Source organism: Silurus aristotelis (assembly GCF_946808225.1).
Source record: "Silurus aristotelis genome assembly, chromosome: 14".
NCBI lineage: Eukaryota > Metazoa > Chordata > Actinopteri > Siluriformes > Siluridae > Silurus > Silurus aristotelis.
The window spans coordinates 29,567,564-29,595,081 of NC_139587.1; the positions used below are offsets into that span (position 1 = coordinate 29,567,564).

The 27,518-nt window shown below is 40.0% G+C and overlaps 1 protein-coding gene across 6 annotated transcripts in view; it reads left to right on the top strand.

Annotated features, from left to right (window-relative positions):
- The window catches only part of ano1b (anoctamin 1, calcium activated chloride channel b), a 63,119-nt gene that overhangs the window by 32,502 nt on the left and 3,099 nt on the right, over positions 1-27,518 (top strand). For 3 of the 6 annotated variants that reach the window (XM_083561318.1, XM_083561319.1, XM_083561322.1), the window contains 22 exons: positions 1,399-1,497; positions 1,650-1,801; positions 2,513-2,567; positions 3,060-3,111; positions 3,208-3,263; positions 3,349-3,390; positions 4,431-4,495; positions 4,797-4,931; positions 9,182-9,342; positions 10,699-10,781; positions 11,083-11,094; positions 11,390-11,464; positions 11,744-11,818; positions 12,575-12,776; positions 19,136-19,247; positions 19,360-19,417; positions 19,561-19,661; positions 19,963-20,105; positions 20,603-20,755; positions 21,011-21,063; positions 26,111-26,295; positions 26,485-26,590. In XM_083561318.1, the coding sequence (XP_083417444.1) occupies positions 1,399-1,497; positions 1,650-1,801; positions 2,513-2,567; positions 3,060-3,111; positions 3,208-3,263; positions 3,349-3,390; positions 4,431-4,495; positions 4,797-4,931; positions 9,182-9,342; positions 10,699-10,781; positions 11,083-11,094; positions 11,390-11,464; positions 11,744-11,818; positions 12,575-12,776; positions 19,136-19,247; positions 19,360-19,417; positions 19,561-19,661; positions 19,963-20,105; positions 20,603-20,755; positions 21,011-21,063; positions 26,111-26,295; positions 26,485-26,590 (2,175 nt within the window). The remainder of the gene's footprint in view (positions 1-1,398; positions 1,498-1,649; positions 1,802-2,512; positions 2,568-3,059; positions 3,112-3,207; positions 3,264-3,348; positions 3,391-4,430; positions 4,496-4,796; positions 4,932-9,181; positions 9,343-10,698; positions 10,782-11,082; positions 11,095-11,389; positions 11,465-11,743; positions 11,819-12,574; positions 12,777-19,135; positions 19,248-19,359; positions 19,418-19,560; positions 19,662-19,962; positions 20,106-20,602; positions 20,756-21,010; positions 21,064-26,110; positions 26,296-26,484; positions 26,591-27,518) is intronic. The other 3 variants (XM_083561320.1, XM_083561321.1, XM_083561323.1) reach the window with 1 other exon arrangement.

Sequence of the window (27,518 nt, forward strand, 5' to 3'; positions counted from 1 at the left end):
CCCTGTTTGGGTTGATGGGCCCTGTGTGGGCAGGTGGGCCCTGTGTGGGCAGGTGGGCCCTGCGTAGGCAGGTGGGCCCTGTGTGGGCAGGTGGGCCCTGTGTGGGCAGGTGGATTCTGTGTGGGCAGATTGGCTCTGTTTTGTAATGTAGACCTGTCTCCTGAAGGATAGCTTAGTTTAAGTGTTTCACTTTTACTGGTTGGTGTAGACTTTCAACTTTAATGGCCTGTGTAGAGAGCAGGTTGACAGGCATATACGCCTCTTTCACTCAGATGCTGTTGTCAATTACTTTATTTACCAAACACACACACACACACACACACACACACACACACACAGACATGCACACACACAAACAAAAGGAAATGAGAGAGAGAGAGAGAGAGAGAGAGAGAGAGAGAGAGAGAGAGAGAGAGAGAGTTAGAGAGAGTTAGAGAGAGTTAGAGAGAGTTAGAGAGAGTTAGAGAGAGAGAGAGAGAGAGAGAGAGTTAGAGAGAGAGAGAAATAGAGAGAGAGAGAGAAATAGAGAGAGAGAGAGAAAGAGTTAGAGAGAGAGAGAGAGAGAGAGAGAGAGAGAGAGAGAGAGTTAGAGAGAGAGAGAAAGAGAGAGAGTTAGAGAGAGAGAGAAAGAGAGAGAGAGTTATAGAGTAATATGGAAGTAATTCACTGAAGTTGAACTGTTTAGTGTTTCAATCGGGGCAGTGAGTGATTTTGATTCTCAATAAACATCACAGCTGGTTTATTGTAATTTTCTGGGATTTTATTTTACTGACATTTTCAAACATTCTAATGTTCCGTAACTTTTCAACATCACACACTGCACTGTGGATTCACATACTTTCAAAACACACTCTTTTAAGCTGTGCACATAGACGTTCAGGTTAAATCATGTCAATATTCCTTTCCAGATGTTTACACAAACTCTCCAGCACCAGGAACAGGAAGACACACTTAATCCAAGAAGAAAAAATATTTGTAAGATAAGGGGATATACTGAATCTGCACGCTGGCATGCAGTTGCGTTTTCTGACTGCACTGCTCTCTACATCATACAATAAATGATCAACTCTGTGTGTGTGTGTTTGGGGTACAGTCACAGGGTCCGGTGTACAGTCGCGGGGTTCGGGGTACAGTCGCGGGGTTTGGGGTACAGTCGTGTACATTCGCGGGGTTCGGGGTACAGTCCCGGGGTTCGGGGTACAGTTGCACAGTAGTTACTAAACAAAATGTAAATTAATAATGCAGGAGCTATTAATATATTGTAAGTGGTGTAGATTGTCTGTGCTGCACCATTTCTTCACTGCATACAAATAAACAAATGTTTGTCTGAGCTTGAGTTTGCATGATGTTTACAGAGTAGTGTTTTACTGCTGGTTGTTTTGTGCTCTTGTATTTCAGACTAAGACCCCTGGTGTGGGCTTTGTGAAGATTCATGCTCCATGGCATGTTCTTTGTCGAGAAGCAGAGTTCATGAAACTCAAGATGCCAACAAAAAAAGTATGCAGGTGTTATGGAACTCTTCTGTCTTTTTTTTGTACAAAGATGTCGCATCCCTATTTCTCCTCTGTCCTTCCATTGTCTTGTGTAATACGGTTTTGAAAGACAGTTCTATCAGAAAACTCATACTGAGGAGATAAACTGTGTTTAAGGTGTACGAGGTGAAGCAAAATGGAAACCTCATGGAGAAAATCAACACGTTTATTTATAAAGTGACAGATCCTCTGCACCCGAACGTGGAGGAGAACCGGGTAGAGAACGTGAAGCACCTCTCCTACCCGTTCTCCAGAGAGAAACAGCACCTGTAAGTGAATGCTCTCTTTTATCAGCGCTAAGATCTTCAACTCACTTCACCAGAACAGGGTTAAACTCTGCAGATGAATCTGGGTTTTCTGTCAGTTTACTGTTTCAAGAACACAGGATTTTAGAGAAAATCATTTTGTAACACAGTGATCCAGATGTGAGTGATATTTAGACTTTCAGCTTTTTTGTTAATTGTTTTTTTAGGAATTACAGCCACATTTTACGAAAGTGCCTCATTTTTTACAGGCTCAAAAGTAATCTTGACTGATGAGAAGCCTAATGGCCAGTTTTCTTCTTATCTTAGGACAGATTGAGGAGATAAAAGATCTGGAGTTGATACCAAGTGTTGAATGTGCATGGGCTGTTCATGGGATCTCTCACTTTGCAGTCTCAAATGGTGATGATGAAAGTGAAGGATCATCATCAGACTAAAGAACAAAACAGACCTATCAGAGAGTGCAGACATTTTAAGAGTAAATTTAGCAACTTGATAAATTTTTTAGAACAGTGAATGAAGTCTTTATACTGGTGACTAAATCTGCTTTTACAACATTAACTAAGTCAGGAACATTGTTCATGAATGTAAATACAGGGAATTAACTTAAAAATCTATGAACTTTCAAGAACAGAAAAATACCAAATTAGACTTTTGTGTCACTGTCAAAATATTTCTGGACCAGACACATAATGTAATAATGACATTTTTGTGCAGGTTTGATTTGTTGGACAGGGATTCGTTTTTCGACAGCAAGACAAGAAGTTCAATAGTAAGTTGCTGCAGAACTCAATTGATTGTTCTTTTTTTTTTTTTTTTTTTTTATCAAATGCTGCCTATCTTGTGCTCTGTGTGAACAAAAAGTTCCAATGAAAAGTTATTTATTAATGAAAAAATATAATTTATAATATAGTTGTACTACTTTAGTTACATTAATTACTTTATTCAAATTTATTCAGTATATATTAGTCTTTTAAACTCTGTAGGTGCTTCTTTAATCCAGTAGGATAATGTGAGTTGCTCAAAGGTACAGAGATGAAATAACTGCTAGTCAGACAGACGGACAGACAGACAGACGGACAGACGGACGGACAGACAGACGGACAGACGGACGGACAGACAGACGGACAGACGGACAGACAGACAGACAGACAGACAGATTATGATTATTCAGAGTAAAATATTCTGTAATTATTTTCCATGAAACATTTTTTAGCTCTTTGTCTCTCGCTCAGGATGTTTATGTTGTTCTGCTTTGTTGCAGGTGTTTGAGGTTTTGAAGAGGGCAAAATGCACAAAGTCGAAGTTTAGTATGGGTGAGTGTGTCTGCTCATCATGTAGAATGGAACAAACACTGCTTTAATGCTGCAGTGGCTAAATTATGAAAATCTGTGTAACTGTATTTCTATTAGGAATAACAAGTCTTTTGGGCAGTGGTGCGTATCTGGCTGCGTATCCACTACACGACGTGAGTAGTGTCTCGATACACAAACACCTGTCTGCATTTTGTTTAAATGTGTGTATAAAGTTATTTAAGTTATGTTTCCTTACAGGGTGATACAGATGGAGAAAATGCACAACCAAATGACAGGAAGGTAAGTAATGAAAGCACACACACACACACACACACACACACACACACACACACACACACACACACGGGTGATTAACATTAGTGTGTTATATTCAGTAAATCTTCATCTATTAATTATTATTGATTATAATGAATATTGATTGTATTGATTTGTTATTTAAAATAATAATTATAATAAGGGTTAGGGTTAGGGTTAGATTTATATATAAGACTGAATTATATCTGCAGACACGAATGCATACATGGAATATAAACTTTGTCCTTACAGACATTTAACAATACCATAAACAGTACACAGGGACATGAGCTGCACTGAAATCTAAAACATGATTACTGTGAAGTAGAACTGATTTACTACTGTATCTGTTGCACTGTTAGTTACTCAGGCTTTTTTAGGTTGATTGCAGGGAAGCACCTGCTGAAGGGAAGGAGTTCTAACTGGTGTTGGGGGGGAGGTGTACTGGAATGGTTTTTTCAAATCAGCAGGAGAAATTGTTCAGGCTGTTGGCCAGCTGGAGCTGAAGGCATAATTACAGTTAATGATGCTCTGAAGGACCTTCCAGGCTGATGCGGGATCAATGACTGAGAATTTCTTCCTAACCCGTGTGAATCTCACATGGACGATCGTGAAAAGAGATTGGTTTACACTCTTAAGATAATTGAGACTCCTGCACTGAACGAAAAGAGATAAAAGGGCATCGGTAGCAGCTCTTGTTTATTACCGTACAAACATGTATTCAGTGTGCTGTCTGGAGTGAAGGTGCTGAGCCACATTTCATTCAAACCGAGTGAAGCAGCATGTGAGAATTCTTTATGGAGTTAAATGTATTATAAAGCGTGAAAGCCACCTGAGAAGAGTTGCACCTGTTCACCGGCTCACTTGGCAAATGTTTACATCTCAGAAAAGATTCGGGGATAGATTAATGTCCTAATAATTTAAACAATAATAACAATAATTTTTTATATTTAGTAATTGCTCTTCATGATAGTGTGTGTGTGTGTGTGTGTGTGTGTGTGTGTGTGTGTGTGTGTGTGTTTCAGCTACTGTATGAAGAGTGGGCAAGTTACAGTGTTTTTTATAAATACCAACCCATTGGCCTGATCAGGTAATAAAGTATAAATAATAAAGAATAGAGATACATTTATGATGCTAAAATATATATTTTTAATTTATTCATTTTTGAAAAGCTGCTTTTTGGACATTATTATTTATAATTAATTATTATTAATCTATTATTATTATTATTATTATTATTATATTATGATATTTATAATATTTATAATATCATATGGAAAGGAATGTCGATGTTGTTTGAGTCTTTATTATCATTCATTTACAGAATATATTTATTCAACTTAATATGACACACTGATCTGTCCCATGTCCATCTGTCTTTCTCACAACAGGAAGTACTTTGGGGAGAAAATCGGTCTTTACTTTGCCTGGCTGGGAGTTTATACTCAAATGCTGATTCCTGCCTCTCTGGTGGGAGTGTTTGTGTTTCTGTATGGCTGTGTTACTGTTGATGATGATGTCCCAAGGTCAGTGTTAATGTAATGATATTAATTATAGAATTATATCCCTTTATCACCACATTATCTGTGTAAAGCTGCTCTGAGACAATGTTCATTATTAAAAGCTTGAATTGAATTGAATTAACCTCTAACACTAACTTGGATGCCATCAAATAATGCTTTATTAATAACTCTAAGTGTATATGTACTTAAAATTAATATTTATATAATATAATAAAATAATGAGTACTAATAATTTAATGTTTATAAAATCATATAATATTCAGAGCACAATAGTAGATCTGTCAGATGATACTTTCGCTAAGAGATTTAGTCGACAAGTTGATGATTTTGAGGAGGAAATAAGTGAAACTATGTTCTGCTTTTGTCTGATTTTTATTATTATATTATTAGAATGTGGAATTATTGATGTTGTGCTTTTATTCTTAGTCACCTTTTGCTACAATATTGAATAATGTTTTAGGATTATGTTTTTATTCTCGATTCTGGTGGAGATTGATGCGTCTAGCAGCACTAAGAGATTCTATTCTCTCTACACGATGTGTGAAAAGCTTCAGATTCGCTCTGCTTTTACATTTATATTTATACAAAACCTCCATTTTTTTCTACAGTCTACAGGCTTGTGTAAAACTTCCAAAACTTCTGAATGACACTTATTTGTTTAAATTATAATGTTTTAACTTCAGATCTAGGGTTAGGGTTAGGGTTAGGGTTAGGGTTAGGGTTAGGGCCACAGCACAGTTACACGATCCAGATAATAGAATAGAAATCGTTCGATTTAACAGATCAAAATGTTTTTTTTTCCCCAAAAATCAAACATTCTCTGTATTGTGGTAAAGTTTTTCAAGAACGCTCTCCCTCTTTCTCTCCCTCCCTCTCTCTTTCTCCCTCTCTCTTTCTCCCCTTTTTCTCTCCCTCTTTCTCTCCCTCATTCTCTCGCTCTTTCTCTCTTTCTTTCCCTCTCTCTCTCTTTCTCTCCCTCTTTCTCTCCCTCTCTCTCTCTTTCTCTCCCTCTTTCTCGCTCTCTCTTTCTCCCCTTTTTCTCTCCCTCTTTCTCTCCCTCATTCTCTCGCTCTTTCTCTCTTTCTCTCCCTCTTTCTCTCCCCCCTTTCTCTATTTCTCTTCCTCATTCTCTCGCTCTTTCTCTCCCTCTTTCTCTCCCCCCTTTCTCTGTTTCTCTCCCTCTTTCTTGCCCTCTCTCTCTCTCTCTCTCTCTCTCTCTCTCTCTTTTTTTTTCTCTCCCTCTTTCTCTTCCTCTCTCTCTCTCTCTCTTTTTCTCTCCCTCTTTCTCTTTCTTTCTCTCCCTTTTTCTCCCCCTCTTTCTCCCCCTCTTTCTCTTTCCCTCTTTCTCGCTCTCTCTCTCTCTCTCTCTCTCTCTCTCTCTCTCTCTCTTTTCCTCTTTCTCTCTCTCTGTTGCTCTCTTACTCCCTTTTTCTATCTCTTTCTCAATCTGTCTCACTCTCTCTCTCTTTCTTTCTTTCTGTTGTTGTTTTGCAGTAATCATAAAAAGAGCTGTAATTGTCACGTCTCAAAATATCACATTAGCACACAGACGTGTTTCTTGTTATTGTTCTGTGTGAACATCTCATCGTTCACACTCTCACCATCCTCCTGCAGCGTGTACTGTTTACATGGCAACTGTGTGTGTGTGTGTGTGTGTGTGTGTGTGTGTGTGTGTGTGTGTGTGTGTGTGTGATTAGTCAGGACTCCCTGGCCAGGTTCACACCACCTCATTGCTAAAACATGCATCGCAGGTAGAGAGAACAATTACAAAACATTTTAGCATGAGTTATACAATGAAAACACACACATATAGTGTTTGTGTGTCAGTTGTGTCAGTTTGTGTACAAAGTTAATCAAAGATATTTATGTGTGTCCTGCATCTCACATCGGCAGAGGGACACACTGTGGGCCTACAACATTCCCACAGACTACTTTGAGACAGTCTGGGGCACTTTTGGGGCCAGCTGACTCCTACCTCTTCTGGGCCCCACAGTGTGGAACACACACACCCACACCCACACACACACACACACACACACACACACACAGAGCTCAGACTGAACCCTAACCAGTGCTATCCAGCGTGGGGTCACAATGTCCTTCCGACTGGAGACCTTTTATATTAGACAACTATGTAACACTGCTTTTATAAAACAGAATCAACATTTAATAACACTTTTTTTTTAGTGTTAGAAATCTTTCCTATTTTTGTTTAAGGAATTTTCACCTACTTTTCCTTGCAGAACACTTCTACATCTGCTCATAGACTTTTAGTTATGATCAAGTCAGGGGACTGTGAGGGCCAAAGCAAAAGTGTTAGGGATTTTATATATATATATGATGTTGAGATGTTCGTTGGGAGTGACGACGATGGACAGGATTAGAAATGAGTTTATTAGAGGGACAGCGCATGTAGGACGTTTTGGAGACAAGGTGAGGGAGGTGAGATTGAGATGGTTTGGACATGTGCAGAGGAGGGACATGGGGTATATCAGTAAGAGAATGCTGAGGATGGAGACACCAGAAAGGAGGAAAAGAGGAAGACCAAGGAGGAGGTTTATGAGTGTGGTGAAGAAAGACATGCAGGGAGTTGGTTTGATAGAGGAAAATGTAGAGGACAGGGGGGTATGGTGACTGATGACCCGCTGTGGCGCCCCCTAATAGAAGAAGCCAAAAGAAGAAGAAGATATTTCTTCTTTATTCTCAATATATATATATTGAGGTAGTTCATGGATTTTGGGGTCTGGTTTGATCATTGTACTGTGTTTGTTTGTAGACTGATTTGCTGTTGAAAGAGTTCTTTCACAAATCGTATGTTTTTCTGAATGAAAGAATTCCGTTCAATTCATGTTTATTTGTATTGTGCTGTTCACAATGGACATTGTCTCAAAGCAGCTTTACACAGATAATGCTGTAAGAAAGAATTAATAAGATGTCCCTTATAGGTGTAAGTTTGACCCTGATGAGTGACTGTGGCAAGGAAAAATCTGAGATGGCAGAAGAAAGAAACCATTCCACAGTTACATTTTACTTTACTCCACTGCTGATGTTTCCTCTGGCTCTTCCTGGTGTCATTTTTTAGTCTTTAAATGCTGAAAATGTTTATACGACGTTACACAGTAGAATGTTGCACCATCACTCCAATGTCAGATAAAGCTTACTGTAGGTCTTTTATCATCTGTTTGACTTGCGTCTAATCCTGGAAAATTAATTCTACCAGTGTAAAATTAATTCTATCTGATAGAGTTTTTTATCTTGAATTCTACCGTTTAACAGCGTTCCTACAGTGGGAATTCTTTTTTTTTTTTTTTTTTTTTTAGTTTTTCTCTGCTTCGTAGCCATCATTTAGGTTCAGTTCAGGTGAAGAGAAGAGCCTGTGGGGGTTAAGTGTGAGCACAATGTTTAAAGATTCAGAAAATGTACAATTACCATTGTACAGTATTTTCTGGACTATAAGCCGCTACTTTTTTCCCACGCTTTGAACCCTGCGGCTTAAACAATGAAGCGGCTAATTTATGGATTTTTCCGGGGTTTTTCCCGGTTCAAGACAAAAAGCTGAGCCCCCTAACATTAGACCAATGAAATTGCAGAACAAGTTCAGGTGAACCAATGAAAGTCTTTATATTAAATCAGATGCGCTCCCACTGAATCGGGCCGCACCACATCATAAATATGGATGATGTTCCTCTGAGGTTTGATCTGCCGCTCACTCGGACTGTCTACAGGAAATGTGAATCATTCGTCACGCTGAAAACAACCGGGCATGAAAACACACTTCACCTGTGTTCTGAGCTGCACTGCATCGGGAGAAAAGATTCACCGATGTTGATTTTTAAACACACGACGATGCGGAAAGAAAAACTCTCGAGAGAAATAGTTGTGAAAGGAAGGAGGAAGACAGTGAACAATGACGTTCTTGGTCTGCTACTGTTTAGATACAAGCCGTGTAACAGACACTGTCTTTCATTAAAGCCTGTGTAAAGTTCATTAGATTCAGTGTAGACATGCGGATTATTTATCTTCAAAATAAACATCTTTGTACAATTCAGTGGGTGTGGCTTATATATGGGCTGTTTAATAGTCTGGAAATTACAATAACACACTTTTTCTAAGGAATGTTTATTCATAATAAAAACATGTGACATTATTAGTCATTAGTCAAGTTAACTATGGACTGAGAAATATTCAAATATAACTGCATTAACCCTAACCCTAACCCTAACCCTAGTAATTCATTTCTTTTTCTGACCCAGTATGGAGATCTGTGATAGCAGGAGAAACATCACAATGTGTCCTTTATGCGATGGAGTTTGTGGTTTCTGGAATCTGAGCACCGCATGTGGAACAGCGAGAGCCAGTCACCTGTTTGACAATCCAGCCACCGTCTTTTTCTCCATTTTCATGGCCCTGTGGGGTGAGAACACAGACACACACTCACACACACACTCACACACACACTCACACACACACTCACACACACACTCACACACACACTCACACACACACTCACACACACACTCACACACACACTCACACACACACTCACACACACACTCACACACACACTCACACACACACACTCACACACACACTCACACACACACTCACACACACACACACACACACACACACACACACACACTTTAGTTTGATATCTAACAGTAATGAGCTAAGGCTTTAAGGGGAATGTGCTTTATGTTCATCATGTTCCAGGTGAGAATGTGCATCATTATCATGCAGCTTTGTAATAAAGGCTGAGTTTAAATTAGCTTCTTTTCATCATTTATTCTTGACATGTGATAATGTCTGAAATTAAAAAGTTAATAATTGATAATTTCTCCCTAATTTTAGCACTTTTATTTCCTGCAGCAGAAGGTGTATTAAGAAATGCCAATATTTCTGCTCGTTTATTAAATTTCTCATGTTAATCAGGCCTTCACTCAGTTTGAATAATCATTTTATGTTTGGATTTAAAGATGCAGTGATTCTGGAAGTTTTTCTGCAAATGTTTCTTGAGCAAAAAGACAAAGTTTACATTTTGTGATGTAATGAAGCCACAAGAACTTACAATGCAAATGTTGTTTCCTGTCTTCAAATTGTGAGTTTTCTGCCAGGGTCTGTTTAAATGTTTCCATTTTTTCCTCTTTTTCATAAAAAATGTTGCATTATCATTTTGATTTCGTTGAGCGTTTCGACGCAGAGTCTCGTTCCCTCAGGGGACCAGGGTTACGGTCTAGGGTAACCTAGAGACGTTCTGGATGCTCTATGTGGAGTTAGCAATCCACCATGGATCATAATGTTCTCTTTGCTAGATTAGAAAATGATGCTGAAGTTAAGAGAACAGCTCTCTCTCCTGTCACTTATATGACTGATCATTTTTAGTTTGTTGATGTAAATAGTGAGTTTTGTACACTTACTAATTTAAAGTTAGGTGTTTCCCCAAATTTTCTTAGGCCCACTTTCTTCTTTATATATGAAAATTAATTATGAACATGGCATTAGCGTCTATTGTTTTGCTGATGATACACAGTAAATTTGAAAAGTTAATTGAAAGAATTTCTATAACTGCGGGTGTTTCTAAGGGGAAGATCTGCCTCTTCTCCTTCTATAGCCTATTAAATGATATAGGTGTGGCAGATAATAAAAGACCAGAAGTTTGCCGAGGTACTGAGGTGCGAGATATTCAGCTTTTCTACCTCAATAATGCTGTTTAATTAAAAATGGGTGATTTATTGTAGGTCTTAATGTGTTGTGTGTGTGTGTGTCTTAGCTGCATTCTTCATGGAGCATTGGAAGCGAAGGCAGATGCGTTTGAACTATGAATGGGACCTGACAGGATTTGAGGAGGAGGAGGTGAGATCACGCCTCAAAAACTACAAAACAATACATTTATCTCACACTTACATGAAATATATACACACACATATAACATATAACGTTTATTAATACAAAAATATTAAGTTGTAATACTATAGTTTATTTTCTAGCATAGAATATTATATACTTTAATAGTTTTTCTTTTTTTTTTATATAAATATAATAATGAAATAATAATAATAATAACATAAATAAGTGCATTGCATAAATTTGTAATAAATTATAAATATAAATGTAATGATTTATTTTATCACCCCTCCCCCTCTGGTGTGTGTAGGAAGCACAGAAGGTTTGAAACGTTTTCAGTTTTAACACCTCTTTTATCTTCTGTCCATTTTTTCCTCTCAGACTTTTCCTCTCGCTCGTGTTCACACACACGCTGTTAAAAATCACCAATGCTGTCTCTGAAACACCGATACACACTTCTTTACAAATGCTCTGAAAAACTCGCATGCATTAACACACACACACACAAACACTAATCCTAGTGCTGGATTGTGTGTGTTTGAGAAAGAGAGAGAGAGAGAGAGAGAGAGAGAGAGAGAGAGAGAAAAGGAAACCTCTGATTGTTTCTCCTGTTTAAGGATCACCCGAGAGCTGAGTACGAGTTCCAAGTCATGCAGAAATCCCTGAAGCGAGAACAGAACAAGTCCAAAAAGGTCAAATGCATTTATTTACAAGCATTATGGATGTGCTCTAACAACATAATACATATGCCCACTTTATAGTGAAAGGGGAATAAATGTGTTTGTGGTTTCTTTATAGTCAAAAATATTCAGGCTTCAGATGTGAATGAGTTTAAAAGTCATGCAGAATACATTAACAAACCTTCACAGGATAATAATAAACTTAAATAGATGGAAATATTAAAAGCAGTTGATACAAATACATGTTTATTTGAGATTCTTCTCTCTGAAGATGATTATTTTCTTTTTTAGGCAGAGAAAGAGAAGTTGACGTGTAAAGACCGATGTCCTGCTTATATGACGAATTTAGTGATGATGCTTTTAATGGTGAGTCTCTCTCTCTCTCTCTCTCTCTCTCTCTCTCTCTCTCTCTCTCTCTCTCTCTCTCTCTCTCTCTCTCTCTCTCTCTCTCTCTCTCTCTTACACACACACACACATACATACACACACACACACACACACACACACACAGGTACAATGAAAACCAATTGCACAAAGTTTGTGGATTGATTATCCTTATTCTTACAATCACACTGGTTTTCATTTAAATTAAATGAACTTTACTACATAGATATTACTATTAATAATATAATTTTACTCTGTAGATCTTACATCATGGCCAAAACCTGTATTTTCAGTAGAAACCCTTCTCCTGGACACTATATAACCCACTACATATCAGCAGAGACCCCTACAGGTTTTAATGCATTACTTTATGTATTGGACATTCAAAACCTTTGCATGAGTTAAATAGCAAAGAGTCACAAGACCTCAGGTTTGAAACAACGTCATGTTTGTCTGTCAGTTTTTCCTGCTTCTAACATCAACTTTGAGGACAAAATGTTCACTTGCTGCCTAATAAATAAATCCACCCACTAACAGGTGCCATGAAGAAGAGGCAGTGAGTGTTATTCACTTCACCGCTTATAATCTCCCAATGTTATAATTTCATTATGTTATGCCTGATCTGTGTAAGTCCAATATCTACAACATCTGTAAAATAATGGCTTATTAATGTATAGTTTAGTTTTTGTAATTTATAATGACTAACAATAAAAAAAATATATTTTTATATGTAAACAGATTGGTGTGACATTTGCAATTGTCTTCGGTGTGATTTTATACCGAATTTCCACCACATGGGCTCTGCACATGAGCTCAAATCCGACAACACGCTCCAATGTTCGTCTCACTGTCAAGGCCACAGCAGCCATCATCAACCTAGTGGTCATCCTCATCCTGGACGAGGTATACGGTGCGGTAGCACGCTGGCTAACTACACTCGGTCAGTTTCCACTTCTTCAATATATAAATATACGAATATATAAATATAATGTGAATTCTGAAAAATACTGTGTTACAGTTCCTGCTCATTGTGATTAAAGCTATGGCAGGTTATATTTCATGCTGCTTTTTATTAACTGGATTAAACTCAGATCGTGTAATTTGTGTTATGATGCAAAAACTAGTATTTGAGTGTTACAGAAAAAAGGCCAATCAAGTTTACAATAGGATTGCAGCAGTGGCCGAATATAACCCTAACCCCAACCCTAACCCTAACCCTAGTGTCTGGTAGTCACTATGAAACATTTCTCATCATGGAGTAAGAGCTGTGATGAGTGAGTGAGTGAGTGAGTGAGTGAGTGATGAGTAAATGAGGGGTGTGATGAGTGAGTGGGTGTGTGAGGGGTGTGATGAGTGAGTGGGTGAGTGAGGGGTGTGATTAGTAAGTGGGTGAGTGAGGGGTGTGATTAGTAAGTGGGTGAGTGAGGGGTGTGATTAGTAAGTGGGTGAGTGAGGGGTGTGATTAGTAAGTGGGTGAGTGAGGGGTGTGATTAGTAAGTGGGTGAGTGAGGGGTGTGATTAGTAAGTGGGTGAGTGAGGGGTGTGATTAGTAAGTGGGTGAGTGAGGGGTGTGATTAGTAAGTGGGTGAGTGAGGGGTGTGATGAGTGAGTGAGTAAGTGAGTGAGTGAGTGAGTGGTGTAATAAGTGAGTGAGGGGTGTGATGAGTGAGTGAGTAAGTGAGTGAGTGAGTGAGTGGTGTAATAAGTGAGTGAGGGGTGTGATGAGTGAGTGGGTGAGTGAGGGGTGTGATAAGTGAGTGACTGAGTGAGTGAGGGGTGTGATAAGTGAGTGACTGAGTGAGTGAGGGGTGTGATAAGTGTGTGAGTGGGTAAGTGAGGGGTGTAATAAGTGAGTGAGGGGTGTGATGAGTGAGTGGGTGAGTGAGGGGTGTGATAAGTGAGTGACTGAGTGAGTGAGGGGTGTGATGAGTGAGTGAGTGAGGGGTGTGATGAGTGAGTGAGTGAGGGGTGTGATGAGTGAGTGAGTGAGGGGTGTGATGAGTGAGTGAGTGAGGGGTGTGATGAGTGAGTGAGTGAGGGGTGTGATGAGTGAGTGAGTGAGGGGTGTGATGAGTGAGTGAGTGAGTGAGTGAGGGGTGTGATGAGTGAGTGAGTAAGTGAGTGAGTGAGGGGTGTGATGAGTGAGTGAGTGAGGGGTGTGATGAGTGAGTGAGTGAGGGGTGTGATGAGTGAGTGGGTGAGTGAGGGGTGTGATGAGTGAGTGGGTGAGTGAGGGGTGTGATGAGTGAGTGAGTGAGGGGTGTGATGAGTGAGTGAGTAAGGGGTGTGATGAGTGAGTGAGGGGTGTGATAAATAAGTGAGTGAGTTAGCTGTGTGATAAGTGAGTAAGTAATTGAGGGGTGTGATGAGTGAGTGACTGAGTGAGTGAGGGGTGTGATGTGTGAGTGAGTGAGTGAGTGAGTGAGGGGTGTAATGAGTGAGTGAGTGAGGGGTGTAATGAGTGAGTGAGTGAGGGGTGTAATGAGTGAGTGAGTGAGGGGTGTAATGAGTGAGTGAGTGAGGGGTGTAATGAGTGAGTGAGTGAGGGGTGTAATGAGTGAGTGAGTGAGGGGTGTGATGAGTGAGTGAGTGAGGGGTGTGATGAGTGAGTGAGTGAGGGAGTGAGGGGTGTAATGAGTGAGTGAGTGAGGGGTGTGATGAGTGAGTGAGTGAGGGGTGTGATGAGTGAGTGAGTGAGTGAGTGAGGGGTGTGATGAGTGAGTGAGTGAGTGAGTGAGGGGTGTGATGAGTGAGTGAGTGAGTGAGTGAGGGGTGTGATGAGTGAGTGAGTGAGTGAGTGAGGGGTGTGATGAGTGAGTGAGTGAGTGAGGGGTGTGATGAGTGAGTGAGGGGTGTGATGAGTGAGTGAGGGGTGTGATGAGTGTGTGAGTGAGTGAGGGGTGTGATGAGTGTGTGAGTGAGTGAGGGGTGTGATGAGTGTGTGAGTGGGTGAGTGAGGGGTGTGATGAGTGGGTGAGTGAGGGGTGTGAAGAGTGAGTGGGTGAGTGAGGGGTGTGAAGAGTGAGTGAGTGAGTGAGGGGTGTGATGAGTGAGTGAGTGAGTGAGTGAGGGGTGTGATGAGTGAGTGAGTGAGTGAGGGGTGTGATGAGTGAGTGGGTGAGTGAGGGGTGTGATGAGTGAGTGGGTGAGTGAGGGGTGTGATGAGTGAGTGGGTGAGTGAGGGGTGTGATGAGTGAGTGAGTAAGGGGTGTGATGAGTGAGTGAGTGAGTGAGTGGTGTGATGAGTGAGTGAGTGAGTGAGGGGTGTGATGAGTGAGTGAGTGAGTGAGGGGTGTGATGAGTGAGTGAGTGAGGGGTGTGATGAGTGAGTGAGTGAGTGAGGGGTGTGATGAGTGAGTGAGTGAGGGGTGTGATGAGTGAGTGAGTGAGTGGTGTGATGAGTGAGTGGTGTGATGAGTGAGTGGTGTGATGAGTGAGTGGTGTGATGAGTGAGTGAGTGAGTGAGTGAGGGGTGTGATGAGTGAGTGGGTGAGTGAGGGGTGTGATGAGTGAGTGGGTGAGTGAGGGGTGTGATGAGTGAGTGAGTAAGGGGTGTGATGAGTGAGTGAGGGGTGTGATAAATAAGTGAGTGAGTTAGCTGTGTGATAAGTGAGTAAGTGATTGAGGGGTGTGATCAATGAGTGAGTGAGTGAGTGAGGGGTGTGATCAATGAGTGAGTGAGTGAGTGAGGGGTGTGATGAGTGAGTGAGTGAGTGAGGGGTGTGATGAGTGAGTGAGTGAGTGAGTGAGGGGTGTGATGAGTGAGTGAGTGAGTGAGGGGTGTGATGAGTGAGTGAGTGAGTGAGGGGTGTGATGAGTGAGTGAGTGAGTGAGGGGTGTGATGAGTGAGTGAGTGAGGGGTGTGATGAGTGAGTGAGTGAGTGAGGGGTGTGATGAGTGAGTGAGTGAGTGAGGGGTGTGATGAGTGAGTAAGAGGGGTGTGATGAGTGAGTGAGTGAGGGGTGTGATGAGTGAGTGAGTGAGGGGTGTGATGAGTGAGTGAGTGAGGGGTGTGATGAGTGAGTGAGTGAGTGAGGGGTGTGATGAGTGAGTGAGTGAGTGAGGGGTGTGATGAGTGAGTGAGTGAGGGGTGTGATGAGTGAGTGAGTGAGTGAGGGGTGTGATGAGTGAGTGAGTGAGGGGTGTGATGAGTGAGTGGTGTGATGAGTGAGTGGTGTGATGAGTAAGGGGTGTGATGAGTGAGTGAGTGAGTGAGTAAGGGGTGTGATAAGTGAGTAAGTAATTGAGGGGTGTGATGAGTGAGTGAGTGAGGGGTGTGATGAGTGAGTGAGTGAGTGAGGGGTGTGATGAGTGAGTGAGTGAGTGGTGTGATGAGTGAGTGGTGTGATGAGTGAGTGGTGTGATGAGTGAGTGGTGTGATGAGTGAGTGAGTGAGTGAGTAAGGGGTGTGATAAGTGAGTAAGTAATTGAGGGGTGTGATGAGTGAGTGACTGAGTGAGTGAGGGGTGTGATGAGTGAGTGACTGAGTGAGTGAGTGAGTGAGTGAGGGGTGTAATGAGTGAGTGAGTGAGGGGTGTAATGAGTGAGTGAGTGAGGGGTGTAATGAGTGAGTGAGTGAGGGGTGTGATGAGTGAGTGAGTGAGTGAGTGAGGGGTGTGATGAGTGAGTGAGTGAGTGAGTGAGGGGTGTGATGAGTGAGTGAGTGAGTGAGTGAGTGAGGGGTGTAATGAGTGAGTGAGTGAGGGGTGTAATGAGTGAGTGAGTGAGGGGTGTGATGAGTGAGTGAGTGAGGGGTGTGATGAGTGAGTGAGTGAGTGAGTGAGGGGTGTGATGAGTGAGTGAGTGAGTGAGTGAGGGGTGTGATGAGTGAGTGAGTGAGGGGTGTGATGAGTGAGTGAGTGAGGGGTGTGATGAGTGAGTGAGTGAGGGGTGTGATGAGTGAGTGAGGGGTGTGATGAGTGAGTGAGTGAGTGAGGGGTGTGATGAGTGTGTGAGTGGGTGAGTGAGGGGTGTGAAGAGTGAGTGGGTGAGTGAGGGGTGTGAAGAGTGAGTGAGTGAGTGAGGGGTGTGATGAGTGAGTGAGTGAGTGAGTGAGTGAGGGGTGTGATGAGTGAGTGGGTGAGTGAGGGGTGTGATGAGTGAGTGGGTGAGTGAGGGGTGTGATGAGTGAGTGAGTGAGTAAGGGGTGTGATGAGTGAGTGAGGGGTGTGATAAATAAGTGAGTGAGTTAGCTGTGTGATAAGTGAGTAAGTGATTGAGGGGTGTGATCAATGAGTGAGTGAGTGAGTGAGGGGTGTGATGAGTGAGTGAGTGAGTGAGGGGTGTGATGAGTGAGTGAGTGAGTGAGGGGTGTGATGAGTGAGTGAGTGAGTGAGGGGTGTGATGAGTGAGTGAGTGAGGGGTGTGATGAGTGAGTGAGTGAGGGGTGTGATGAGTGAGTGAGTGAGGGGTGTGATGAGTGAGTGAGTGAGGGGTGTGATGAGTGAGTGAGGGGTGTGATGAGTGAGTGAGGGGTGTGATGAGTGAGTGAGTGAGTGAGGGGTGTGATGAGTGAGTGAGTGAGTGAGGGGTGTGATGAGTGAGTGAGTGAGTGAGGGGTGTGATGAGTGAGTGAGTGAGTGAGTGAGGGGTGTGATGAGTGAGTGAGTGAGTGAGTGAGGGGTGTGATGAGTGAGTGAGTGAGTGAGTGAGGGGTGTGATGAGTGAGTGAGTGAGTGAGTGAGGGGTGTGATGAGTGAGTGAGTGAGTGAGTGAGTGAGGGGTGTGATGAGTGAGTGAGTGAGTGAGGGGTGTGATGAGTGAGTGGTGTGATGAGTGAGTGGTGTGATGAGTGAGTGGTGTGATGAGTGAGTGAGTGAGTAAGGGGTGTGATAAGTGAGTAAGTAATTGAGGGGTGTGATGAGTGAGTGACTGAGTGAGTGAGGGGTGTGATGAGTGAGTGACTGAGTGAGTGAGTGAGTGAGTGAGGGGTGTAATGAGTGAGTGAGTGAGGGGTGTAATGAGTGAGTGAGTGAGGGGTGTAATGAGTGAGTGAGTGAGGGGTGTAATGAGTGAGTGAGTGAGGGGTGTGATGAGTGAGTGAGTGAGTGAGGGGTGTGATGAGTGAGTGAGTGAGTGAGGGGTGTAATGAGTGAGTGAGTGAGTGAGTGAGGGGTGTGATGAGTGAGTGAGTGAGTGAGTGAGGGGTGTGATGAGTGAGTGAGTGAGGGGTGTGATGAGTGAGTGAGTGAGTGAGTGAGGGGTGTGATGAGTGAGTGAGTGAGGGGTGTGATGAGTGAGTGAGTGAGGGGTGTGATGAGTGAGTGAGGGGTGTGATGAGTGTGTGAATGAGTGAGGGGTGTGATGAGTGTGTGAGTGGGTGAGTGAGGGGTGTGATGAGTGGGTGAGTGAGGGGTGTGATGAGTGAGTGAGTGAGTGAGGGGTGTGAAGAGTGAGTGAGTGAGTGAGGGGTGTGATGAGTGAGTGAGTGAGTGAGGGGTGTGATGAGTGAGTGAGTGAGTGAGGGGTGTGATGAGTGAGTGAGTGAGTGAGGGGTGTGATGAGTGAGTGGGTGAGTGAGGGGTGTGATGAGTGAGTGAGTGAGTAAGGGGTGTGATGAGTGAGTGAGGGGTGTGATAAATAAGTGAGTGAGTTAGCTGTGTGATAAGTGAGTAAGTGATTGAGGGGTGTGATGAGTGAGTGAGTGAGGGGTGTGATGAGTGAGTGAGTGAGGGGTGTGATGAGTGAGTGAGTGAGGGGTGTGATGAGTGAGTGAGTGAGGGGTGTGATGAGTGAGTGAGTGAGGGGTGTGATGAGTGAGTGAGTGAGGGGTGTGATGAGTGAGTGAGTGAGTGAGTGAGTGAGTGGTGTGACGAGTATAGAATATCGCTTCAGGACATGTTCTAAGTTTATAAAGAAACCTGCAAGAGTGATTCAGTTTTCTGGCGCTATACAAATAAAATGTAATTGAATAAAGTTAAATTATACAACACAATTGTCCTAGCAGTTTAGAGTCACTCGGTTCTGTAGCACAGTTGGGTCAGAAGCAAGTTTCTATAAAAAATGGTCACAGCAAAAACTAGATCATGTTGTTAGGAAATACAGCACTTAAGCTTTTCCTGGTTGTTTTTGATAGACTGACTGTTAGCCAACAGAATGCTAGGCATAGAGAGAGAGATGGTTAGAATACATCTATTGAAGTGCAGAAGGTCTCTTTTGGTATTTGCAGACATCACCAAAATGGACAGCTAAAGTCTTATTTAGGGTGATATTTAAAGCTTTATTGATGTTGGTGTAATTAAAGTGATAAATGTTTTCAACTTTTTTTTCTCTTTATCATATTGATGTTTACATTTGCAGAGGTGCCGAAAACAGACAAAAGCTTTGAAGAGCGACTGATCTTCAAAACATTCATCCTAAAGTTTTTTAATGCATTTACTCCAATTATTTACATCGCCTTCTTCAGAGGGAGGCGAGTGTCACACTGTTAGCATTATTATTATTATTATTATTATTATTATTATTATTATTATTATTATTATTATTATTATTATAAAGATGTTTATTTTCTGGTCATCCTGCAGGCTTGTTGGTCGTCCAGGCAGCTACATTTATGTCTTTCAATCCTACCGAATGGAGGAGGTGAAAATGTTACACACTCGCACATACAGTCTATTGACACAACAAAAACAATAATGTAAATGTGGGTGGGTGTGGGTGGGTGTGTGTGTGTGTGTTTGTGTTTGTGTGTGTGTGTGTGTGTGTGTGTGTGTGTGTGTGTGCAGTGTGCACATGGTGGTTGTCTGATGGAGCTCTGCATTCAGCTCAGCATTACCATGCTGGGAAAACAACTTATTCAGAACAACCTGTTTGAGATCGGCATTCCGTAAGTACACACACACACACACACACACACACACACACACACACACACACACGCAGACACCATAACACCCATAACATGAAAATAGACTGCTTATTATTGTGTAGTTTCCTGTTGCTTATACTGAGGACTGGAAACTCTGAAGGTGTGTGACACAAAGGCCTTTCCTCAAACCATTCCTGAACAGGGTAATGCAGTGTGAATGTGTGTGTATATAATGTGTGGATATATATATCTGTGTGTGTGTGTGTGTGTGTGTGTGTGTGTGTGTGTGTGTGTGTGTGTGTGTGTGTGTTTTACACAGCAAACTGAAGAAGCTGATTCGCTACATCAAGTCAAAACGCAGTGCATTTCAGGAAGAGGAGCGAGAAAAAACACTGCAGCGCTATGAGACTGACTTTTTCCTTGAACCATTTTCAGGCCTTACACCAGAGTACATGGAAATGAGTAAGTGTGTGTGTGTGTGTGTGTGTGTGTGTGTGTGTGTGTGTGTGTGTGTGTGTGTGTGTGTGTGTGTGTGATCAAGGTAAAGATATCCACTGGCCAATCAACAAGACTTGGTAAAAATACATCCATAATTCATCAGATAGGATTATAGTTGGTATTTTGTGACTTTATTTTACTTTTTTAAACAGAATAATGTAGCTGAAAAAATTATATAACTATAAAAATGCAGTATTTTATTATATTAAACATGTTTTCTTTTGTGTCAGCTAGATGAGGATCATATATAACTTTATTCAGGAGTACTAGCTTTTAATGGTTTTTACTACCTTACAGAACTTGCCCTGGCTGGAAAGCCCCTGCACTTCACCTGTATATAAAGCCCACACAGTTTTTTCTTTACTTTATTCCCACAAAAGAGACTGAAAAAAAACCTGTAATTTGTAATTGTATGTAATGCTTTGTGTATTGTATGTAAAGTTTATTTTTGTTGTGTGCAGTTATCCAGTTTGGTTTTGTGACACTGTTTGTGGCATCGTTTCCATTGGCACCACTTTTTGCTCTGCTCAATAACATCATTGAAATTCGCCTTGATGCCAAAAAGTTTGTAGCAGAGCTCCGGAGGCCAGTGGCAGCACGAGCAAAAGACATTGGTGTGTATCGCTTACCATGTGACTGCTTCATCTTGAAATGAGAAAACGTAGTTTCATTTAATGTTTGCTAATGTTATTTTCTGCAGGATGAAATACAGAATTCTATAAAACATTGCAGTTTAGTAGCATTTGTTTTATATTTACTAATTTCATTATAGTGGTGTATCAGAAGTACACAAGATACAGAAATTTATCAGTAGTAGATTTTGTGTCCTAAAACAACATTAATATATTTGTACTGCTTTTTGATTTCAGGTATCTGGTACAACATTCTCAGAGGTGTGGCAAAAGTTGCAGTTATTGTCAATGTAAGCATTCTTTAATTTATATTTAATTTAATAAAAAAGTTTTTAATACAAAAATAATAATAATAATAAAAAAATAAAAAATAATCTGACCTCAACCCTATTAAATTGAATGTGAACACTGACTGCACCTGAGGCAGAGGTGGAAAAAGTACACACATCCTTCACTTAACCTCTTAGCCTTCAGCGGCGTGCCTGCATGACCGATATCCCAGTGTTCTCAGGTTAGAAAATAGATTAAATAAAAAGGAAGAAGAGTAAACATGATTTACTATACATCATTCTAAAGCTCTAAGCCTCAAGCAGCGATTTCAGATCACAGTTTTTCAATGGAAAACGTATAATGAATGTATTTGCTGAATGTGTGTAAGCAGCACACAACAACAACATGCACTACTTACATTATTATTGTAATAACGAGTCACAAACACATCCACTGCTGCTAATCCCGCTTTATTAGGAAGGATGAGGCTCCAGTGAACAACATGCTGTAAAGCATTTCTGCTCCAAACAAACAATAGTGTTGAAATTTGATGTTTATACTTTTGTTTGTCACAGAACTTCGGATGGTGTATTGTTTGTATATGTTTCGGAATATCTTTCGCATAAAAACAACATCTTGGTTGAAAAAAAACAACTAATATGGCTGGTAGAATATAGTGTTATAAATGAGACCACACAAAAAAAACAAAACAAACAAAAAAACAAAACAAACAAAAAAAAAAAAACAGTAAAAGAGGCAGCATTTCAGGCCTGAGTATCGTCACTCTATAGGCAGATCAGGTTTATCATTCAAACCTTTTATTTCCAGCCAGTAGCATTATGAAAACAAAATGATTGATGGAAAACTTAGCCAATAAGTGCAGGATTTTACCGATATATGGGAGGATTTTATTCCCCACGTGCATAGTGACGCGCTAGGAAGTGGATGCAGCTCTCGGTTCTGCACAAACTGTTTCCAGCTCCTGCTAACTGGACTTTGTTCACAAAAAAAGAAGAAAACAAAGAAAAAAATGGATAGTCAAATAAGTTGTTTTATCTGAGATTTATGATGAGGAAAATATTCTTGGGGGTGGAGTAACAACAGAGACTTGGAGATCTGCATGGGGATGGAAAATCAGAGCCTATTTTACATCTGTAAGTTACAATATATCTCCCTTTGCAGTTTTATACAATGCTTTATGTTTTGTTGCCCGTTTGTTTTTATAAGAGAAATGTTTGAAAAGTAAGTGTGTGTGTGTGTGTGTGTGTGTGTGTGTGTGTGTGTGTGTGTGTGTGTGTGTGTGTGTGTGTGTGTGTGTGTGTGTGTATATTTGGGATTGGATATATATTGGGATTGAAATTGCTGGACATCAATATGAATGGACATGATTGTAAAACAATAGCTTGTCTGGCTACCTGGCGCTCTGGAAAAGGGGGTCTGATAAATGCCGCAAAATGTAAATATGAATGGTAAATCAATACCAATAGCCAAACATGTATAACAATATCCTTTAATGGTCAGACATATTCTCAGATAAATGTCTGTAGGAATCTCATTTCTCATAATATCTTCATTTAATTTCAAATATAAACTAATGAGACATGTGACTTTTAACCCAGTACTTTTCTGGATTGCTCCAGGACTGATTTCATGTATTTATATATATATAAAGAAATAAACAATTTAAATTCAGGAAATTTATATTCATGGTACTCAATCATTTATAACTTTCTATAACTTATTATCTTTTTAAACAATATCAACTTTGAATGATTGACAGTAAAGATCAAAGTGTCTTCTTTCCAAAGATATCTAAATTGTGTATATAGCACATTTTAAACACTTTTGTACGTCGCTCTGAATAAGGGCGTCTGTTAAATGCCGCAAATGGAAATGGAAATGTAATCAGGAACTGTTAACATTAAAATTTAGGTAAGGCATTTTCAGCTGTGAGTCCTAAAATTTGGGCTGGGTGGGGCAGGGAGGGGCGAACCAGACATAGTCTCAGATAAATGTTTGTAGGAATCAAATTTTTTATGATATCTTTATTAAATGTAAAATATAAACTCATGAGACATGTGGATTGCTCCAGGACTGATTTCATGTATTGTATTTATATATAAAGAAAAAAAATTCAATTCAGATGATGTATATTCATGCTACTTTATCACCTATAACTTTCTATACCGTATTATATTTTTAAACAATATCAACTTTAAATAATGGACAGTAAAGCTCAAAGTGTCCTCTTTTTAAATATATTTAAAATAACCCCAGATATTCATGTTTAAAAAATACTCGGGCAAAAGTTGAAGTACTGACTATTTTTTTACTTAAGTTAAAGTAAAAAAGTTTGGGCTCTGACATGTATTTAAGTAAAAAGTAGCCATTATTACTACCTGTTTTAGTGTCACGTTGGTAACTGGACCTCACATCATATTAAAATTAGGGCTTTTAATCAATTCAAATATTTAAAGGTGCGGTTCTAAATGTACCTTAAATTAATACTTTCCAATTTTTTATACTTTAATCAACATGGGCATGGACAAATATTGATGCCTTATGCAAAAGCATGTTTATTATTCATGAAACCGAACTCAACATAGAGCATAAAGACAAAATATTATTGTAAATGTTTTAAAGTAATAATGGTGTTTTAAATTATGTAAATTATCAGGACACTCAACGGAACCGTTGCTATGTTTCCACACGGACAGTTAATTAGGTGATACAGGAGAAACTGTACCACTTCTAACTTTCATACGGATTACAGAATCAGATAATATTTGTATTCTATGTGAATTTGTTTATTTAAAAGTAGACTTTTCAAGATTTCTACACATACATTTATTATGTCTGTAAGGAAAATATTCACAGAGATTCAGGGTGTTTTATTTATGTGTCTGTGAAGAGAGATGGCAGAGAACACCCCTGTCTGTTTTCCTTATTTGACAAAGGCACAGCGTTTGTTATTATGAGTGTGCACATATAAAAGTTGACCCTTTATAGATTCAAATGATGTATTGCTCTTTTCTGTATGATCAAAAAATACAGTAATTTATGTTTGTTTCGGTGTTAGGGTGAGAAAAAAATGCCACAAAACGCACCAGTGCGTTTTTGTCGACCCCCCAGAGGGATAATTGTGTGCAACATTATGGATTTCGGTGCTTATTTAAGACTTGGTGCATCAGTAAAACAAATGTTTACTGATTACAACTATTTTTTTGGTGGAGCTTATTTATTTATTTTTTATATCTGAGCAAAGACATCGTGGAAAAAACGTGTTGCGCTGAAGATTTTAATTTCACCTTTTTTATATTTCTTTATATATATTTTTTTATTCAAAATGGTCCAACAGAAATGTGTGCTGCATTTATCGTGCGCTAATAATCCAGTGCCTTTAAAATTAATTTGCATTTCGACAGCCTTAATTGATTTATGGATAGAAAACCAATAAAAAATGTTGTTACCTAATGAATGTATCCAGGCTGAAAATCCACCATATAGAACACAAGCAGAAAAAATATGAAGATGATCAGTTGTCTCTGTTCTCATCACTGACTCCGTCTGTCTCATCTACGTTAACCCCAGACTTCTTACTGCCTTCTGCCTGCTCATTGTGAGCTTCAGAAACTAGTGTATGTCTGTGGTGTGTGAGAGACAGGAGATGATGCACCAGTGGATTAAAAAAGCAGCACAATGACAGGAAATATGTTGATGGTCTGAAAACGGTGCAGTGAGAAGAAAAATATTGATCATGTCTCCAAACAGATAAAAACTAAAGTAATGAGTCTGTTTTGAAAATGTAAGAAGTAAAAAGTACAGATATTTGTGTAAAAATGTAATGAGTAAAAGTAAAAATTTGTTTGAAAAATAAATAGTGGAGTAAAATCCTGATACCAGAAAAATCTACTTAAGTACAGTAACAAAGTGTTTGTACTTTGTTACTTCCCACCTCTGACCTGAGGCCTCTTTACCTCACCTTCTTCACTACCTTGTTACTAACATTCAACAAATCTCCACAAGCACACTCTAAAATCTAGTGGAACATCTTCCCAGTAGGGTGGTGCATATAGAGGTTATAGAGTATATGAAAGTTTTGGTTATATTCTTCACCTTCTTATTCTTTTTTTTTTTTTTTTATCTTTTTCTTCTTCGTATTTGTCTTTTCCTTCTTGTTATTGTTGTTTTTTTGCTCACATTTTCCTTCATTCATAATTTTGTTAGTTTTTATAGATAAGCAAATCCTTTCCTCTCATGACCCATTTTAAAATAAAACACCAAACTTGGTCAGTAACAATTGAACCTTGTGTCTGGAACATTTTATTTACTATACTGTAGGGTATTTTATCATCCTGGAAGTTCCAGTCTTCTCTTTTGTTCCTGTGTTAACATTCATGACATGCTGAACCTGGAATTTCGATTATTTAATCTGCAGAAATTTTATCTTTTATTTATACGTTTCCTACTGAGTTAAAACTCTGGCATTTATTTTTATTTCTGTTTGAATATCACGCTCCCCAACTTTAATCCAAGCACATCTTTCGAAACACTGCTTGATAGGACTTTTAGGAGATAATTTTTTTGACAGGTTTTTGTTCTACGTGTTGTACAATGCAGTTATTGTCTGAATATGACGTCTTCATTTCTAAAAATAAACTTCACTTAGAAAATCACTGAGTACAATAAAATAAAAATCAGGATTATTTTTGTGCTTTTCTTTTCTTTATATTTTTATTTCAGTATTTTTGTATTCACAGTAAATGTTTTATTTATGGTATATATATATATTTATCCAATCATATTTATTTTGTACATTAAAACATTTACAGTAAAAGACTTGGATCCAAACTAATTTGAATCATTGAATACAGCAATAATTGTCATATTTAAGTCGTGACAGAAACAAAACACGTTCTGCATGATACGTACCGCTGATACATACTGATCAGAGGTCAAAATCAAAAAAGGGTTAGAGATGTGAAGAAGGAAAACGTCATTATATTTAATGTGATACAAATGCGATGTATTAATGATGATTCATGTGTTTTTTAAAATATCTGTCAGGCCTTCGTCATTTCCTTCACATCAGACTTCATCCCCCGGCTGGTGTATCAGTACATGTACAGCACTGATGGCTCCATGCATGGTTTTGTTAATCACACGCTCTCACACTTCAACGTCAGCCACTTCCAGAATGGCACAGGGCCTGTTGACTTGCTCTACGCTGATTTTCAGGTGGAAATCTGCAGGTAAACTTAAAATTGATCATTTTTAATCATAACTACTCTCACCTACTTTTACCTACTCGCCTCCTTTTGCTTATTCTCGCCTCTTCTTGCTTTCTCTCACTTATTTTCACTTACATTCACTTCCTCTTCCTTACTCTAACTTCCTCTCTCTCTCTCTCTCTCTCTCTCTCTCTCTGTGTGTGTGTGTAGGTATAAAGACTACAGAGAACCTCCATGGTCATCGACTCCATACCAAGTCTCTAAAGAGTTTTGGGCCGTTTTAGCTGCCAGACTTGCCTTTGTAATCGTCTTTCAGGTCTGTGTGTGTGTGTGTGTGTGTGTGTGTGTGTGTGTGTGTGTGTGTGTGTGTGTGTGTGTGTGTGTGTGTTTAGTGTTACTTTGTCTGTATGTTTGTGTGTGTTGTATGTGTCAGAGACCATAAACACTTACAGTGGTGTGAAAAAGTGTTGGGCCCCTAAACCTAATAACTGGTTGGGCCCCAAAGTCTTCATTTTGTTTTTCTTCAGCCATTCAGAGGTGGACTTGCTGGTGTGTTTTGGATCAGAACCCAAGTTCGCTTAAGCTTGAGGTCACAAACAGATAGCTGGACATTCTCCTTTAGGATTTTTTGGTAAACAGCAGAAGTCATGGTTCCATTTATCACAGCAAGTCTTCCAGGGTTAGGGTTAGGGCTAACCCTAACCCTTACCCCTGAAGCAGCAGAACAGCCCCAGACCATCACACTACCACCACCATATTTTACTGTTTGGATGATGTTCTTTTTCTGAAATGCGGTTTTACTTTCACGCCAGATGTAATGGGAAACACACCTTCCAAAAGTTCAACTTTTGTCTCGTCAGTCAGTATTTTTCCAAACGTCTGGAGGATCATCAAGATGTTTTCTGGCAAAACTGAGACGAGCCTTTATGTTCTTTTTGCTCAGCAGTGGTTTTGGTCTTGGAGCTCTGCCATGCAGACCATTTTTGCTGAGTCTCTTTCTCATGGTGGAGTCATGAACACTGAGCGTAACTGAGGCAAGTGAGGCTGCAGATCTTTGGATGTAGTTGTGGGGTCTTTTGTGAGCTCTTGGATGAGTCGTCACTGTGCTCTTGGGGTAATTTTGGTCCACTCCTGGGAAGGTTCTCCACTGTTCCATGTTTTTGCTATTTGTGAATAATGGCTCTCACTGTGGTTCTCTGGAGTCCCAATGCATTAGAAACAGCCTTAGAACCTTTTCCAGACTG